Source organism: Phoenix dactylifera, chromosome 13, assembly GCF_009389715.1.
Source record: "Phoenix dactylifera cultivar Barhee BC4 chromosome 13, palm_55x_up_171113_PBpolish2nd_filt_p, whole genome shotgun sequence".
NCBI lineage: Eukaryota > Viridiplantae > Streptophyta > Magnoliopsida > Arecales > Arecaceae > Phoenix > Phoenix dactylifera.
Window position 1 is genome coordinate 2614307 of NC_052404.1, and position 17811 is coordinate 2632117.

Consider the following 17811-nt stretch of genomic DNA (forward strand, 5'->3'; position numbering starts at 1 on the left):
CACCACTTTGGCTTTCCTCCTTAACAGCCTCCTCAGCCCTGCCGCTCGGACCCTCGGCCTCCGCCACCGCCTTGTCCCACTGTCGAGCCTCAGCCCGCTCCTCCTCCTCCTCCTCCTCCTCCTCCTCCTCTTCCTCACCACCACCACCCCTTCTTCTGCTTCATCTTCTTCTAGCCTTGAGGGTAGTTTTCTTAGCCTTTGGTAGGAGAACTTGGTGGAGAAGGCCATCTTTCACTGTTGGGGAGAGGGCGAGACTCGTTGAGGTGATGGGGTGGTGGTGGTGGTGGTGGTGGTGGTGGTGGGGTTAACCTTTTCTCTCATGGGAGGGGAATTCGGAATTCCCATACCCTTGTGTGCTTTCTTTTGCCATGACGAAAGTCTGGTGAAGTTGGAGGGAAGCTGTTGGGTTATTTAATGCTGGATATAGTTGGGTGGTGAGTTGGGAGCTAGTGTGGAACCCAACTGCTGTGGTTGCTGGCTGGTGGTCAAATTCCCTCACCCTCACTCCAAGGTCGATCCTTTTAACACCCCCACCAACTTCAGTACTCTGTTGCAGGTCTTGTTTATGCTAAAGGAAAAGAAAGGTCCAAGAGGAAACCTGGGGAGGAACCTCCGCATCCAAATATGTTGGAGCAAGAGATTAATCTGGACAAGAAATTGAATAAGTAGATTCTAAGTCTGAACTTTCCTTTTTTTCATAAAAGGAGGAGACAAAGAAAGAAGTAGGAAAATGATTGCCCAACTCACTCAGAACTTGAAGATCACATTCTTTTTCTCTTGCACCCGACCTATTTATAAAGGTGGCTCCAAGTTGTATCCTTCGCACGAAACAAAAAAAACGATTGGTCTTCTTTCACGAGGTCAACTATTGAACCGCATATTGCACAAATCCCAAAATACTTTAATTTTTCTTTCATCTACCTGTGCAGATCTCAAAGTGGCTATTATGCGATCGAATGATTGATGTTGTGAAAGAAGGGAAATCATTCTTCCGTGCGAAAGATACAATCGAAACCCTATAAAGACATTTAATCGGCTGAGATGCAAAGGCTGACATACATTACCTAACTTTGACAATTCCATCCATCAGTCTCTGTCAAGGTCAAATTGTTTCAAGATATCTTCACTTGAAGGTTCCATGATTCATGTGAGAGGACTGAATAATTTTTCAGTAATTCTTTTTAATAGAGTATTTGATGGTATAGTAATACTCACAGAGATTTTTGATCATAGGAGACACTATTGCTTGGAAAAGCAACATAGGAACAACAGTATCTTTCGATAAAGAAAAAGGAACCATAGCCTCATATGAAAGACTTGTCAAACAATTTAATAGCACAATATGAGAGGAACTGCCCGCGGTCTGATAGCATCTGCTGAGCTTTGCATTCATCTATATTGAATCATAGGCTTGTATGTGAAACAAAAGAGAATTAAAAAATTGACAGGGAGATATTCATTGTAGATGTTTGATGAGACAAATTCAAATTATTTATCTGGTGCATACTGCATTAATTCTATAAAAATGTATGCCAGAATTAGGGCCATCTGGATCATCTAAAAGATAAAGCATTTGGCTTGTACTGACTACTTTATATGAACATTCTACATTATAGCTTAGAAAAGAGAAGGAAGCAGGACGGCATAGAATCACAGGCTTCTGTTCTATGCATTATCATTTAAATGGACCATAGAAATCTTTTCCTGCTCATTTTTAATTTGCTTCTTCACCGAGCATGCAATATTGTTTTCGTTCTCTTGCATGTCAGACCCTACAGTCACAGGAAATGATCTCCCACTACTTCTCACAATATCTTTTATGGTTGTCTTTAGATCCTCGTCACCCAACAAGGACTCTAATGTCACATGTACACCTGCATGCACCATTAAAGATCATAAATTTGAGAATATGTCAAGCAATATTCATTTGTAATCTAAAAGTTCATATGGCAGAGGCAAGGTTGGTCCTCATACAATGGCAAGCAATCATATCAGTAAGGCTTTATCAAGAAATATTCATGATCAGAAAATTTGCTAACTATAACAATTTTTTCCGTTTTAATTAATTTCATGATATGGTTTAGGTAATTTAACTTCAGCCCCATTAGCGAAAAGAAAAAATAAGAATAAAAATAAATGGAATATGTAAAGTAAAATTTTACTTACGGTATTGCCAATAATGCTTTGGGTTTGTGGGGTCGTTGATTGTTTCCTCTACTGCTGGTCTAGTTGTGTATTCCTCTTTCATTGCCAGCAAGTCCTAATCATAGCACTCAAATGAGTACAAAATTTCTATTGTGGTCTGAGTACAGAGGATATTTTAGGTTTCGGTACCTGAAGTGGGAAGATTGCCCACATTGATGGAGCTTGAAAGTGCTGCTGAATGATGAAGTATGCTACTTCTGGGGTGCAACAAGAAGGGGGCACATCATTGCATCCAACCACAGTCTTGTAATAACGGCATCTTCTCTCTTCATCTTCTTCCCACCAAGCACGCAAAGTGGAGCAGTCATGGCATGATGGAGCACATACCTATTAAATTTTCATAGCAACCCAATCCATCTTGGTGTTTATTAAATTTAAAGACAATCAACTTAACTCTTCAGTAAAAAAATAAGTAAACATAGATACAGCCCATCAAACAATTCTCAATTGCATTCTTTTATTTGAGAAGCTAAATGCTTAAATTCAATAAATATAATATCATTTCAATACGACTAATATATTATTAAGGCCAGAGGAAGGATACTGTATTTTACTAATTTACAAAGATAATCAGATTTCACGCCCCAAGTGCCAGTTCATCTGTTGGATCTTTAATTCAATCAGCACCTCTTGAAAGACCACAAGCAAATCCACAATTTTTTTGTTCAAACCATCCAAACCTACATGTGTTTTTTTCTTTTGAAAGATGGATATTTACAGCTATAAGTCATTTGAAAGGTATGTTTTGGTAGAATAGTTTGCAAAATTAGATTATATTGTAAATGATACAGCAAAGAAAGGTTTTGAATCTAGAATCTATCACAGGACTTCACCACTGACAACGAAAGTTTTCTTTCAATACTATATAAACTTTATTGAATCTAATTTAAAAGCAACTACCATGTACAATAAATGCACAAGTAAAAAATAAACTAACAGAAAGAAAATTGAACTATATTTATCCATTATACAAAGTCAAGAAGTGTACCGTCATGTAGCTATACTGAGATGGAATACCAAATTCTAGGTCTGGCTCACTTGGCATTCTCTGAATACGTAAACCTATTAACCCTAGTTCCTGCATGACCTGGATAAGCGCATCAAGAGTACATATTCATTAATTAAGTACTTCATAGGTTTAAACCCAGTTAAACTTGCAATTGAACATACTGGATGAACACAGGAAGGAATAAGGCCAAGATCCTCTCCACAAGCCAACATATCTGATGAGTTCAATAGGACAGGCAGAGTCTTCAGTGCATTTTGACGCCAAAGAGTTTCTTGCCGGCAGAAATAGTAATCATAGTACAATCTTTTGAGAACATTTTTACTGTAACAAGGAATAGTCAATCAGGAACATGCTACCACATAGCAAATTGAAGGTATGATGCCAAATTTTATGACTAATAAGAAATCAAGAAAAAAAAATTGAAGGTGGATTTTCAAAGTTCAATTAGAGAATGAAACATAACTTCCCCTGTGTGTTGTGGGGGAGTGGGGTACACCTTATTCATTGAGCTTTTGGACAAATAGATATTAGTTCTAAACTACATTAAAAAAAAAAAAAACATTACAGGTTCATGTATATAGCATAGAAGAAGTACCTGTGTTCATCTAAATCTTTAAAACTGGACGTATCTTCAAGATTGAAACGAGGATAAAATTTTCTCGAGTCATCAGGATCTCTAATAAGAACTATATTCTGCAGCAGCAACAGACATTGAAGAGCAATCATTAACATGTGTCCAGAAAATGCTGTCTCAAGAAGTTAACTATTATCTGAGACTAACAGCCCGATAGCAAAACAGAAACTATTTACAGCATGCAGACTCATTTGGCTGCCTCCCATGTCAAGATGATCTACCTGTAGAAGATCAAAAAGGTCTTTCTGTATCTTGTCTTCTTTATCCAACCACAATGACTTCTCAGGACTGTATTTAAGCTTGGCAATAATTTTCTTCTCTGTATTGCAGTCTTCCTTGAACTAAACAAAAAAAACCAAAGAAGAAAACAAAAAATGCTAGTAATATGATGTTTTGACCTAATCAGGTAAAACAAGAACAGATCACGTGATACATAAGAATGTAAACATAGCAGAACCAAACAACTGGGATTAAGAAAATAATATCTGGTTTTTCGACAGAGGATTCTCTGGGAAATAAAAACATGCAGGATCACATTTTAGATTATTCAAATGTGCACACAGACCATAAATTTTATCCAGAAAACGCAGTAAGAGCCACAACCTACATGTCATTCTCGATAAAACAGCGCCAAGATTGGTAAAAAGAACCCCCTCCATTTGGAGGAGGGGTGCAACTTCTGGGCTCAAGCCAGTATGCAAATATGCAGACTATACTACATGTGCAGACTATGTTATGCTGCATGTGGAGACATATATGTCAAAACATATTGAATGCAAATCATATTATAAAAGCGGGCCATGCTTATTAACTCTCAAAACTTAGAAAGACTAATATGCACTTGCATAAGGCTTAGAAATGGGCAGGATGCATTAGACAACAATAGCCAAAAACCAGTACACTCAAAAGTATCTACAAATAGCATTGATGTATACCAACATTACAGCACAAATTTAGGAAGGTGATAAGTCCCAAATGGCTAACAATTACTAAAGCACAATAGATATGAATGATCATGAAAAACACTGTTGTGAAAAGAGAATTGGCAAAACCAATAATATGATCAATGTTTTAGGCTTTCTTTTGCACCTTTTTAGCTGAAATTTCATGAGTCTTTATTAAATAACTAAGTTCTAACAAAGAGTATGTTGTCCTGTTATAAACAGAATACAAGGCTACCATATTCACACCTCTATAGTAAGTATATAATCCATTCACTCATGCATTCTTTTATTCTTTGTATGAGTTAGTGATGGATTTTGTATAGACTTTGTACATACAACATCCTAGAATGGTGCTGTCCAAGAGAGTAAGTTTTGCGATGGAAGCACCAGTTTCAGGACCTAATGAGATAAAGTACCATTCCAACATTTTACTTGATTTGTCATGACATCAAAGACCCAAACCCCAATATGCACAATAAAAAATCTTCAGAGACATTGAACATGCTTAAGCAATGATTAGGCCAGTCTCAGTACAACAATAAATAAATGATGCCTCCACTGTTATTAATGCCTCTATCAATGACATGCAGTGAGAGCTGCCAGAATATGGAAACTTAGCCTGGCCAAAGTCTAAATTTGCTGGGTTGGCATCTTGGAGCTATTATGCTTTCTGTTAACGGACTCTATCCATAGCTTCCAGACCACTTGCAGAGCTTCTGATAGAACATTTAGTCTAGCATGTTTGCTATTATAGACATTCTATATGATCATTTTTTCCTCCTGTACCCAACAAAAAACTAGTAAAATTCAGTAAAACAAAAGTATAAACCTTCTGTTTTATCTTTTAACAGTCTCGACTCTCCAATCCTATCTTAGCCTGTTTAAGTGTGGCAAGCATATGTCACTTGGCACCCCAATTTTCATAGTCAATTTTGGTATCGAGATCCTATGATCGGATTGTTTTATATTATGATTCATTTTTTAATTCATGGTTGTTTAGGATGATATCTTCGAGCTTTCATCCCTTTCTCACTTCACATCAAGGAAATTTAGGACTTTTCAGCTTCAATTTTGTGTCTGGTCAAAATTATTGCCGTGACCTTTTAAGCTACCATTTCAACCCCATTGATCTCCAATTCTACCCTAACCATTTCTCCCCTTTCTATTTTGTAGCCTATTTTGATTATTCAACCATTTTTTCCCTTTAACTCCCATGAAAACCTACCCAATTTTAACTCTAACAAAACCTGTTCGTTCCCTATGTAATCTATCTTTTTTCATCTTAGTCATCTTTTCTTGGGATTTTTGTATTTTCCTCAGATTTTATCTATGTAAACCACACGTTGGAATACTACCTTGCTAAGTTATGACATATATTCTGGAGTAGCAGGCCATTAGTTCATAGCAATTTTTATTTTCCATTTTACACGATCAAGAAACCAATATTTATCTAACAAGATCCATGACCTTCTAGTAAACCTTGGAGCTTTAACAATCCAAATTAACAGTTTTTTGAGCTTTTACTCTTCAGTATATCCTTCTTATTTGTTTGAAAGACTCAATTCATCTAGTAGATTGTAGACGTGTTCTATTCGTGGTTTTCATGGGCTTCTTTAATTATCTAAAACTCTTAAGTGCTTCCATTATCACTGAATTCTTCCATCAGTTACTAAAAGCACCTTGTTTACTTCATTCCTAATGAGGCATTTGGGTATTCGATTACCTCAGGATTATATTTTCGAACTATAACACAAACTGAATCATGGTCATTGCTTCATTCAGAGATGCTGTTGGCCTTTTCATGCCCTTGACCTTTCCAATTTCCCTGCTTCACGGTATCTTCCTTTTAACATGTTCTCGTACCACTTCTATATTGTCATTTTATAAAATCTTCTAACTTAGAACTCAGGCTTTTGCAAGCACAATAGCTTAGCTCCCATCTCCATCATGGAGTCTGTTACTGCTTCATGCTGCATTTTTGGGTTCGCTTATCCTTCACACTTATTACATAATTAGCTATCTACTTCAGTTACCGAACCATTGTCTTTGCTACCTGAACATCCACAAAATTAAAGAGTTGATATCTTTGAGACTCGGATACCTTGGTCGCTATGCTTAGTATTCATGGATGGTTCATTTGTTCTTAAAATTTCCTTCCAGCATTTCTCCAATATCATATGCTTGTAGCACTGCATTACCACACTATGCCAGTGTGCATTGCTGCTTGTCGATTTACCAGCCACCTAGCTTTGCTACCTGTCAGCCTCATCTGGTAGCTGAGTCATCTGTCTCAATCCCGAATGAAGATTGGAATGACTATAGTATATTTAGCTCAGTCCATTTTGAATAGGCCAGGAATCAAAAAATTGATGTGGCAATCCAGAGGACCAGGTTTGGCTTATCGTACTACATCTATGGCTAGGAATCTGCTAATATAGATAAAGTAATGTCAATCTGAGATCTGAGTAAAAGTGATATACCGAAAGCTGTCAGAAGGCTTATCAAAATTTTTAGATCTAATTTTGACTAAAATTTCATTGGAAATGTTTTTTTAAGTCCTCCCTAGGGCACATGACAGCTTCCTGCAATGTGGATTCGTTTAAAGAGTTGTATGTATTACCTTCGCACCCGGGAAATAATGATCTTCATGTCAAACCTTAAATCAAGGTGTTGTTCCATGACTTTGAGCATACTTCCAACTTCATCGATTTCAATAAGAATAATATCACTTGCATAAACTAAGAGCATGTGAAGACTCTTCCTGGCATGGTGCTTGAAGAGAGTGATCGAGTCAGTTTGTTTAATATATGGTTTTATGCCATGATTTAAGACCATTGTTAATTCCTTAAAAACATATCCATGAAGTTTGTTAAATTCATATAATGTGTGTTCAAATATGCAACCATGAGTAGCAGAATCTGCCTGTGAGAAGCCTGGTTACTTGTCCAATGAAAAAGATCTTTCTATAGATATCCATAAAGAATTGTTTTGATGGCATCTAAAGAGAAGCTAGTTATGCTGAACAGAAAGTTCATGAGCAAGATAGATTAACCAATCCAATAAAATGGCCAAATATCTAAACAAAGTCTAAGGTCCTTTCTGGATGTTTCCTGTGGTGACTGGTGGTGCTTTTTGAGCAATTGGCATTGATACAGCATTAACAACCTACCTGAAGAAACATTTTTTTGATGAGGTATCTGTGAGATAGGTCATGTTTGTGCCAGTAAATGCATCATTTCATCATTCATGGTTCAAATCAGCCTATCATTTGGATTCAAAAAGTAGCAGTTCTTCTTCATGAATCTCTCTATGAGAACTCATGCAACAACAGGTTGTCAGTTTTAACTAGGCAAACACTCGATGAGGAAAAGTAGTCTAAAAAGTCCTCCATTGTTTCCATTGTATCTACAGTCAGATGGATAACTATTCCAGTTAAACTGATACACATAGATTTCTTCTCTATGAAATGTATTATCCAAGAAGCAAGCAGTGACATACCTCATAGCAGAGCTTTTGATATTCATTCAAAAAGTTTGCAGCAATAACAGTCCAAAAGGATCCAAATTTATCCTGAAAAAAATTATTTAATATTAAATAATAATGATTGAGCACGTACAATGTTATTCAGAAGCCAATAATACACAGAAAAGAATTACATGGGGACCTGTAAAATTCCTTGCCGGATATATGGACGGCTCAAGCGATTGAAATCCCAAATGCCTTCCCTCTCAAGCTCCTCCTAAGAAGGCAACGTTAAAGATGAAGTAAGATAAGATGAAAATTTTCTGCTTTTATACATTTTGCATTATTTTTCTTAACCGAGGACCATATGATGCTACCTGGCTCAAAGCAATGGATGGACGGAATTTTCCAACTAAACCAGTAACAGCATGATCAGGAAGCTCCCATATTCTAAAGAAACCCAAGATATGATCTATTCTATAGGCCGTGAAATATTTTGCCATCTGTTAGACCACAAGAGTGGAGGCTAGCTTGAGGAAAAAAGAACATGCAGAATGCAACAAGGAAAAAAATAACAGCACTGATCAAACAGTTTAAAATAAGGATTAAATCTAGATAACCTGTGACAATCGTGCTCGCCACCATGCATAGTTATCTTTTGACATTTCCTCCCAATTGTATGTGGGAAAACCCCAATTTTGTCCATTTTTGTCAAAATAATCTGGAGGTGCTCCAGTAGATGTGTTCATACGAAATAAATTAGGATATACCCAAGTATCCACACTATTCCTGTCCACACCTATTGGTAAATCTCCTTTCAAGACTACTTTCTTCTTCCTTGCATAGGCTGCTGCTTCAGATAACTGATAATGGAAAAATCAATAAATAGAAAGAGTTATAAAAGGCCCTAGCAGAAGCATTGGTGCAAGAAAGCAAACTAACAACTGACACTCATAATGCTTGCCTCAAAAGGATAGGATATCATACTTACTTGTAAATGCAGATGAAACTGAACATAGTACTGAAAGCTTATAACATCATAGTGTAAACTGTCCTTTGAAACAAGTTTCTCAAGCTGAAAAAAGAAACCAACTTGTAAAAACTTGGAAAAAAATTGTATCAGATGCACTAAATTAGGTGATAAGCTATTGACCACAGAGAAGAAAAACTCAAACCATAGAAGAAAAACTCAAATCAAAATAATCCACAGGCACCTGCTCGACAAACTGTCCAGAGAACTCTTTAAAACATCTTATGAAAAATTAACAGCTTGCAAACCTTTTCTTTGGAAATATGAGAAAATCGACCCCATTGGGTATGATCTGATGTCTCAAAGAAGTCCCTCAAAAAACAAAATGCTGCATAGGGTTTCAGCCATTCCTGTGTACAATCACAGATTCATAATGTTTACATTTTATGATTAGAAGGATGAGATTCTGTTACAAAACAAACTGCATTGTGAATTTATCATGATAGTAAATATGTGAGAAAATATAAGCCACAAAATGTATAAGCCATACCTCATTCTCAGAGAAGAATTTCTTGAAGGAGCTGGAATCAAGAATTTTATCTTTTTCCAGATTGAATACTTTTTTTGCAATAGATAATTTAGCAGCCATTGTAGCCTCATAATCAACATTCTGGATAAATACACACTTTATATTAGAGAATCTGAATATAAAATTTAAATACAAGAAATTGCAATCAAACAATTTTGAAATCACATAAGCAACCAACTGATTTAATTTGATAAGATGATAGTGGTCTAATGTTGTCTAGGATTCTTTATCATGAAGGCTATGATACCATGATAGATTTGAAGAGAAATGAGAAGAGCCAAATATGTGGAAAATATGTTCAATTCCATGAGGAACAAGAGCTCAAGGTGTACACACACACACACACACGTAGGATGTGGTCACCACCATGGTAAGCATGCAACAAGAGATAAAAGAATGACCATACATACATACATTGCTAACAATATATGGGGGAGATTCAATCAAAAAAACAATATATAGAGGAGTATCAAGGCATGCTGCAAGACTAACAACCATCATGCTGCAAGTGTGTAATATCTAACATTGGTTTCAACAAGATACATATCTGAAATCAGGATTCATGTAGGGGTGGCAATCGGGTCGGGTCGAGTTGGATATGGGTTGGGTCAGATCAAAAATTCGTCAACCTGAACCCGGCATGTTTATCAAATAGGTTAAAAATTCAGGTATGAACTCGACCTATTTATTAAATAGGTAACCCAACCCAATCCACATAATCTATCTATTAAATAGGTCAAGTCAGGTTAAACAGGTTAAATGGATTAAGTAGGTTTTTAACATATTAAATGAATTTAAACAGGTTAAACAGGCTAGGCGGGTTAGGTTAAACAGGACAGAAACAGGTTAAGCATGTTTTAAACAGATTGGATAGGTCTTAAATGAGTTAAATGGGTTGGGTTATGATCCGACTGAATTATTACATGGGCCAAAATGGGTTAAATGGGTCAAAAGTCTAAATCTGAACCCAATCCATTTAATAAATAAGTCTAGACAAGTTGACCTGTTTACGACCCAAACCCATTTATGTCAAAACTGAACCTGCTTAAAGAGGATTATTCATGGGTCGGGTCATAAATTGCCACCCTTAGATTCATGTCATGCAAATTTTGCTTTACAAAACAAGCCAAATTCTCATATCAAAAACAGTAAGCATTTAAGAATTCTATAGCATGTTGTCAACATATGTAACAAGTTGTGCTTTACATAAGCCATTTATGGATTGCATCAATCCTATACATGGTTCTCATCACTTGAATGGTGATAGTCCTTTGTAATTACGTCTACTTGGCACAATGAAACATTGTTATTCTTGAAGTTTGATTGTATTAGAGACGGATTCATTTTGGGGCCTCTATAGAAGCATTAGTGGGGCAACATGTCTGACCTGCCAAATTATGGAAGATATCCCATATTGAATTAAATCATCATGACATCCCCATTGTCAAAGTTCTAGCACTCAGGTCTGTTACTGGTAATCAAGGACCTGATTGTCAAATGCTACTGGAAAAGCATTCACATTCTGGAAGGGTCAAAGGAGCTATAGTTCAATTAGTCTTAAGGACACCAAAAATGGTCTCCAATGATGAAATGTGCGTGATACTTCCTTCTTTTCTCCGTCTTAACCTTCACTAGCTGAATAGGTTGACAATGAACTATCCTCTCACCCTTCAACCAAACCATCTCAATCAACAGAGATGCTCAATTAGGATTGTTTGCCCTTAATTCAACATATCCATGGCTTCAATGCATGCTCTTGTCAGAGTTTCATTTGAGCATCTCTTCATTCATCAATTATACAATGCAAATATTGGAATATTGAGGCCTTTATATGGCCTCATTTTGGATCACAAAACTTAGTAATTTTATACATTTAGTTACCTGAGAATTTAAGAGGCATAACCTAGTTTTTGACCTAAAAAATGATCTACATGCATTCTGCCTCCATGGCGTTCATTCAGTTATAGGGAGAAAAACCAAATAAATAATTAAAAAGTCTCAGCTCTTCTCCTTTCAAACTATGTCCTGTCAGCCAAGTCAAGGGAAATCTTGAATCGTCAAACCCTGTAGCTCATATTAAACTGCATCGATAAGGAAGGCTTCTCTTTCATCGAACTTGTGTTCGAGGATTCATGGAAGACCTATCTCCTGCAAAAATCCACACTGGTCATGAATTCAGCATCACTTTATAGGGGGTCGACATCGAGTAGAGACAGGTTTAGGAAGCTTGTAAAGTTTGAAAGATTGTTCTTTGTTCCATAAATTGTGATAGGTAAGTTTGTAGGTTAAGTTACTGTGACTTTTCAGCAATTGATGCCTTGGGGGTTAATAGTCATGGGTATTCTCTACCTCAAAAACCAAGCAGGGTGTCTTTTTACAAATTTAAGGCTAATCACGTCTATAATAGGCAAACCAAAGAGATCTATGGAAAGTTAATAGTGTTGACAACCAATCCATTGAGCAGTCAAGTCCATCTTGTGCAAACCAAAAGCCAATCATTATAGTTTTGGTGCATGTCATGCATTTTGGCTACTTCAGAGTAATGACGAAAAGAAGGATTTTATATAAAAAACCATGAATGTTTTGTTCTTTCCATATGAAAAATGTTGACCTAGAAAAAGAAATACCTTTTGATTCAGCTTCTCTTTTTCCCTTGAGATCTCTTGCTGCAATTACACAGAGGATATGGAAGCCAAATGTCAAAGACCTCAAGTAAATGTTACCAACTGAATTTAACAACTTGAAGATGCTGGATAAGAAGCACGCATATTGACATGAACTCAACATGTTTATTTAATAAAAAGGGTTAAAGAGGCCACCTTTATCTCTTCTGGAATGTTTTCTGAAAGTGCTTGTACTCTCAGATACAAGGGATGCAATGCAAATACAGAGAGAGAGCTGTTAATGTAAGAAGTTTCAGATCACTATTTCAATAACCAGGCATTGATTAAAATGAGTTTTGCCGGTTTAAACCTCTATAAGCTTGAAGTTTCCAGAATAGAAGTTTTTAAGAACGGAACACATATTTATGCATGTTTTCTAGCTTCATAGAAGGATATCTCAATTACCTGTAGGGATATGAGTCCCACCACATCCCATGGACTGAAGTATCATTTACTGGCAAGAGTTGAACAAGATGAAAGCCTGAATCCACAGCCAAATCAACAAGTAATTTTAGATCGAGAAACTCTCCAACTCCAAGGTCATCATTGGACCTAACGGAGAACATTGGTATGGCAACACCAGCACCCCTCCATGGCGTTTCCTGGGGAAAAAAGTTAACTAATAAGAATCTTTTTGTTACTTGCTTATCAAATAATTAGATTTATATTCCAAGAATGTAAACGAGATGTTTCCAGGACAGCTTAACTCCAACTCTATACATTACCCGGAAGGTACCATCAGATAATATAATATAATTTGGTGGAGATTCTGAGGCCAAGTCAACAGCGAGCTCCCTGTTAGGGCCAACTTCCAAAGAAGCACCTTGCACTTTGCTAACTCGGCAATACTTGTACGTGGAAGTACTGCTAAGGACATAGATATAGAAGGTTGAATTATAAAAATATAGATTTTTTTAAAAAAGAATGATGTTATAAACCATCACCAATGCATATTTTAAAAAAATCAAATCCTAAGATCTCTCAAGAGAGAGAAAGTGAAAAGGATATTTTATCGGGAAGTCATCTTTTCGCATTAAACAATCTGCTATCCATGTAGATCCTCCTGCATAGATAAGTTCCAGTGCACCTTGAACCTTCCACTGTCCTAATTGCAGCACGCTACCAGTAACACAAACCTGAAAAGTTGCCATTCTTTAGATATCTAAGTAGCATGTGAATGCATTAGAGAGAGAGAGAGAAAAAGGAAAGGGGGAGTGGGGGAGGGAGGGAGAGAGGGGGAGAGAGAGGCACAAATATGAGCACTAGGGATATTAAAGCATGTCTCTGTTTAAGGTAATGAGCATGAAGAAAACAAGTACAAAAACATAAGAATTGGGCTTACAGATGATCCAACTTCTAAATATGGGCAGCTAATCACAAATTGGACAACAATGGAATCTGTTCGCAATTGAAGAATTGAAAGTAAGAAACTTTGGAAGCAAAATGGTCAAAATAAAACCAAAAACATTTTTTTTAAACCTTGAGGAGATGTACCTTTCCGTTCCCAGTTTGTCTGAAGAAACCCAGAATATGTTCCTGCTTCCAGGTTCTTATCTCCACCAAAGATGACATTTTTGAAAGCACTTCTGAGGAAGAGAGCTTCTGAAGCGTTCTGGATTTAGATTATAACAAGACATGACATAAGAAAACAGGAAACATAAAGAACGTGAAGAGTTGGGCATCTTGGACAGTAGCCAGAACATACAAGGGAAAGGCAGAAAGCAATCCCCACGAATATAACTGAATCATGAATAATTAGTTTAAGTTTCTCAAGAGCCTCCAATGAAGTCCCGTTCTTATAAATTCCAGGTCGATCCCTACTTTTCCCTTATCTTTCTTCCATGACTTCATATTGCCATTTTTTAGTTGCTAAGATTGCAGAAATGCAGCACCACAAGGGTTTTTGCATTGCTTGACACATTTGAGAAGGAATCGTCAACCTTATAGCCCATGAAAAGAAAAAAAATGATGGGAATATTGCACAGTGAATAACTTTGCAGAAAATCTAAGCAACCAATCATGAGAAAAGATTTTGTGAATTTGCAATCACAATTAATGTAGCCCTTAACAGATTCATTAACAAGAACAGAAAATAAAACCAAACCCAAATAGATGAGACAATGCTGATCTTTCACAGTTATTTTTATCATAGTTTTAATTAATAAAAAAAATGTCTTCTTTACTACGTGCCATTTTAAACTCAATATTGCTTTTTCACTCCTACTAATATCACATCCAACTCATGGATCTTTTCTCTCTTTTTTTTCAAGATTTAAACTTCTGGCAAGTTAGACATGCAACTAGGTAAATGGCAAGTACTGGTAACATCTACCACACCAATCCAAGGATTTGTTGGCGCAGAGATTATTGGTATAAGACCCAGACAGCAACTACTGAACTCTATGTGAAAAGCATATGTAGGTACCCTTGGCTTTCATGGGCATCTAGATCTAACATTATTACATACTGTCAGATGGTAGCACACAAAGGATGAGCACTTCAATGAATTTGCTAGTAACTTGGGCATATTTGCTGTAAATATGATAAGTACAGCATCATGCATGGTGACAAAGGATTACACAAACTTTCATGGCCATCATTTTTCAGCCTTGTACTTCTACGGTGTCTTAGCTTTTACTTACATAACCATTCCATTTTGCAGAAGTTAAATCATCAGAATATCCACTCTCAACTTACTGAATTAACCTTGTTTACGACATAATTAGTCCTTTGTAATTCACAAAAAAGGACTCTTTGATTTGACCATGAAGTTGTAGGTTGAAGTATATAATTTCCAGATTTGAGAAATTAAAGTTGATTATAGCAAATACAAAAGCAGCAGAATAAAAGGTAGGTCTGCACTTAAACAAACAAAAGTATAAACACAACGGAGTTATAAAAATAAAGAACAAATTTAGTCAATAAAGTCAAATAAGCTACGAAAAATCCAGATAAGAACAAGCTTAACAGAACAAAAATTTTGATCCAAGCACAAGAGAAGAAAGTTTAAGAAATGCAGAAAATCTCTATACCTGCCACAGATCATGAATTTCCACTACCTCTCCTTCCAGAATTCCTTCAGGCAGGATTAAGTTTCGCTTCTTCCCTCCCTCCCATCTCAAAACATTCCGGTCGTCATCCACCAAATAGTAACTGTATTCACATGTAAAAGCAATGGGGACAGCAATTCTTCCACACCAGATAAGTTCATTGCCTTGATGAAATGGACTTAAAACCAGACCCTTCTTCACATTCCAAGATCCTAGCACTGCTTCAGAGCCAGAAATGAGCAGGCTCTGCCCCCACTGGGTATAATATGGTAGTTTGAAGAGTAAAGTCACTGTACTCAAGGACTTCTTTCCAGAATATGACCCCAAATTCACCATATCTTCTTCAATTGAGTCAAACTACTAAAACATAGCAAACCACAAACATCCTAATTAATACATCAACAAGAATTTTGTTAAGGCACAACATAATAGAAATGGTCCATAAATTAAGAGGAAAGGTGTGATCTTCTTGCAGCTGACGGAAAATAAAAATTGACATCGAATAAGAAATGCTTGTATGACGAGAATTATCCAAACACGAGATATAATTTTTATTACAGTATGTCATACCATTCCGAAAAAACTGACTCATTACGTGGAAAATAGCTCAGATTCTCCACAAACAATTCCACCACTAAATAATACAAGCACAGCAGTCCAAAATCTTGCAACAATGGGATGCAATGTGATTGAATAACCAACTTCCTTCGTAAAAATCAGCTCGACCCAATAAGAATCTACAAAGAAGTAAATGGAACTCATAGCAGAAAGAAAAAAGAATAAAAAAAGTAAAAAATCATCTGAAATCAGTTGAAATCTCCAAGGAACCAGCCGAAATTAGCACGTCCATGGAAGCAAACAAACCAGACCAGAACTCATCAAAAGCCAACTCAAGCGGACTAATTCTTATTCAAGAAAGAACCTAGAATGATTCTTTAAAAGCAAAGATGGAGCAGACCGCTAAAGGAACCTGTTCATGTACCAAAAATCAAAAAAAAGTAACAAATACTAACAACACAAATCGAAAATTAGCAAAATCCAGCTGACATGAAGAGCTTGAGAGGACTGAGCATAAGATCTGTGAGCCACCTTTCTTTCTTCTTTCTGAAGATTATGGACCAAATCCGAGCGATACGAATGCTTTCTCAACGCTCCCTCTCTCGATTTTTCTCTCTTAAATTGGATAGCATTAAGATTTCTGTAGCAAGCTGATGAGGTGGGCAGAGGCAACAAAAAAGGAAAAAAAAAATCTATAAATCTGTGGTGGGAGAGCGATCCCAGAAACAGAGTTGGACGCAGCGTGGTTGGTTGGGACTTGGCGAGAGAGAGAGAGAGAGAGAGAGAGCAGGGATATTGCTTCTGAACTCCTGATCTCCGTGAATATCTCCAGAAGGAAAAGGTTTATTTACTATTTAGCAATCATACATTTGAATAATTGGTATTTAACACATGCGAGTTGAGGTCGAACAGAAAGGTCTAGTTTATGATCACCAGCCATCCGTATATCATCAAACAGCTGATCATGGAGAAGACACCGAACCTGGGTCGCCAGTAATAATGCACGCCCACGGTGATCGAGTAGACCTGAAGTCGGAGGTGTGTTGCTGAGAAGAAGACGTGGCAGTCTATTGAAAAAGTGTGGCTTTCACCAGACTATGTATGTTTACATAAAGACAAACTGTGCCGCTGACTGGATTGCCTCTTTTGCTGCTCATCACTCTGAAGGATTTATTTAGACGGACCACGTATATGTGCTGGAGCTCCTGTGTAGTTTTTTATTTTCTGATCTTGTAGGCCGCATTTACATTCGAGAATGTGAGCTGCCATTGTACTAAAAAATAAAAAATAAAAAATAATGCTAGGAAAACTTCTAGGCAAAAAGACTCCTTGGAGTTTGTTTTGATAAGAATCAAGTTAAACGCAGACTTAAAAAAGCCTTCAAAGCTTAAGCATTCTCATAATTTGTATCCCACCCCTTCGCTAAATGATGATGGATATAAATCTACAAGAAAAAAAAAGAACGAGAGGAAAAGCAGGTGATATGTTGGAAAAAATATGAGTGGGAACAAAGTAACGAAAATGACTTATTTGTATTTGCTTGGAAAGGGAACTGCTGCTTATGATGACAGCGAAGAGATTTGTCTTAGCTCCATTACCGTCAAGCAGAAAAAGAATAAGAGAAGGTAAATAAGATGCTCGTTTCTCTGTAGACTTCCAAAACAAATGATTGACAATACAAGCCGATTCTATTATAGGTGGCAAAATGTGACCTGATCTGTTAATCC

The 17811-nt window shown here is 36.7% G+C and overlaps 1 protein-coding gene across 3 annotated transcripts; it reads right to left on the reverse strand.

Annotated features, from left to right (window-relative positions):
* Nucleotides 1-1418: 1418 nt before the first annotated feature.
* On the reverse strand, nt 1419-16910 carry LOC103711711 (4-alpha-glucanotransferase DPE2). 3 transcript variants are annotated; one of them, XM_039132792.1, is made up of 23 exons: nt 16616-16910; nt 15509-15883; nt 13971-14088; nt 13819-13874; nt 13485-13612; nt 13202-13337; nt 12882-13078; nt 12633-12711; nt 12441-12479; nt 9775-9894; nt 9533-9634; nt 9246-9329; nt 8875-9117; nt 8632-8757; nt 8457-8531; nt 8291-8362; nt 4070-4189; nt 3810-3907; nt 3376-3535; nt 3194-3292; nt 2335-2532; nt 2167-2260; nt 1419-1874 (listed from the first exon to the last, which is right to left on the reverse strand). In XM_039132792.1, the coding sequence occupies exons 2-23, from the start codon at nt 15860-15862 to the stop codon at nt 1666-1668; spliced, it is 2907 nt and encodes a 968-aa protein (XP_038988720.1). In that variant the 5' UTR covers nt 15863-15883; nt 16616-16910; the 3' UTR covers nt 1419-1665. The 3 variants fall into 3 exon arrangements, with proteins under 3 accessions (XP_038988720.1, XP_008796184.1, XP_038988719.1); XM_008797962.4 differs by having other exon boundaries at nt 13202-13331; nt 15509-15886; XM_039132791.1 differs by having other exon boundaries at nt 15509-15886.
* Nucleotides 16911-17811: the final 901 nt, after the last annotated feature.

Excerpts from the sequence above, each read along its gene's own strand:
- LOC103711711 (XM_039132792.1), bottom strand. The coding sequence starts at position 15,862 with ATGGTGAATTTGGGGTCATATTCTGGAAAGAAGTCCTTGAGTACAGTG. Across the intron at positions 2,533-3,193 it reads CTCAGTATAGCTACATGACG|GTATGTGCTCCATCATGCCA; the intron begins GTACACTTCTTG and ends AAAATTTAATAG. Across the intron at positions 2,261-2,334 it reads GGGCAATCTTCCCACTTCAG|GACTTGCTGGCAATGAAAGA; the intron begins GTACCGAAACCT and ends TGCTATGATTAG.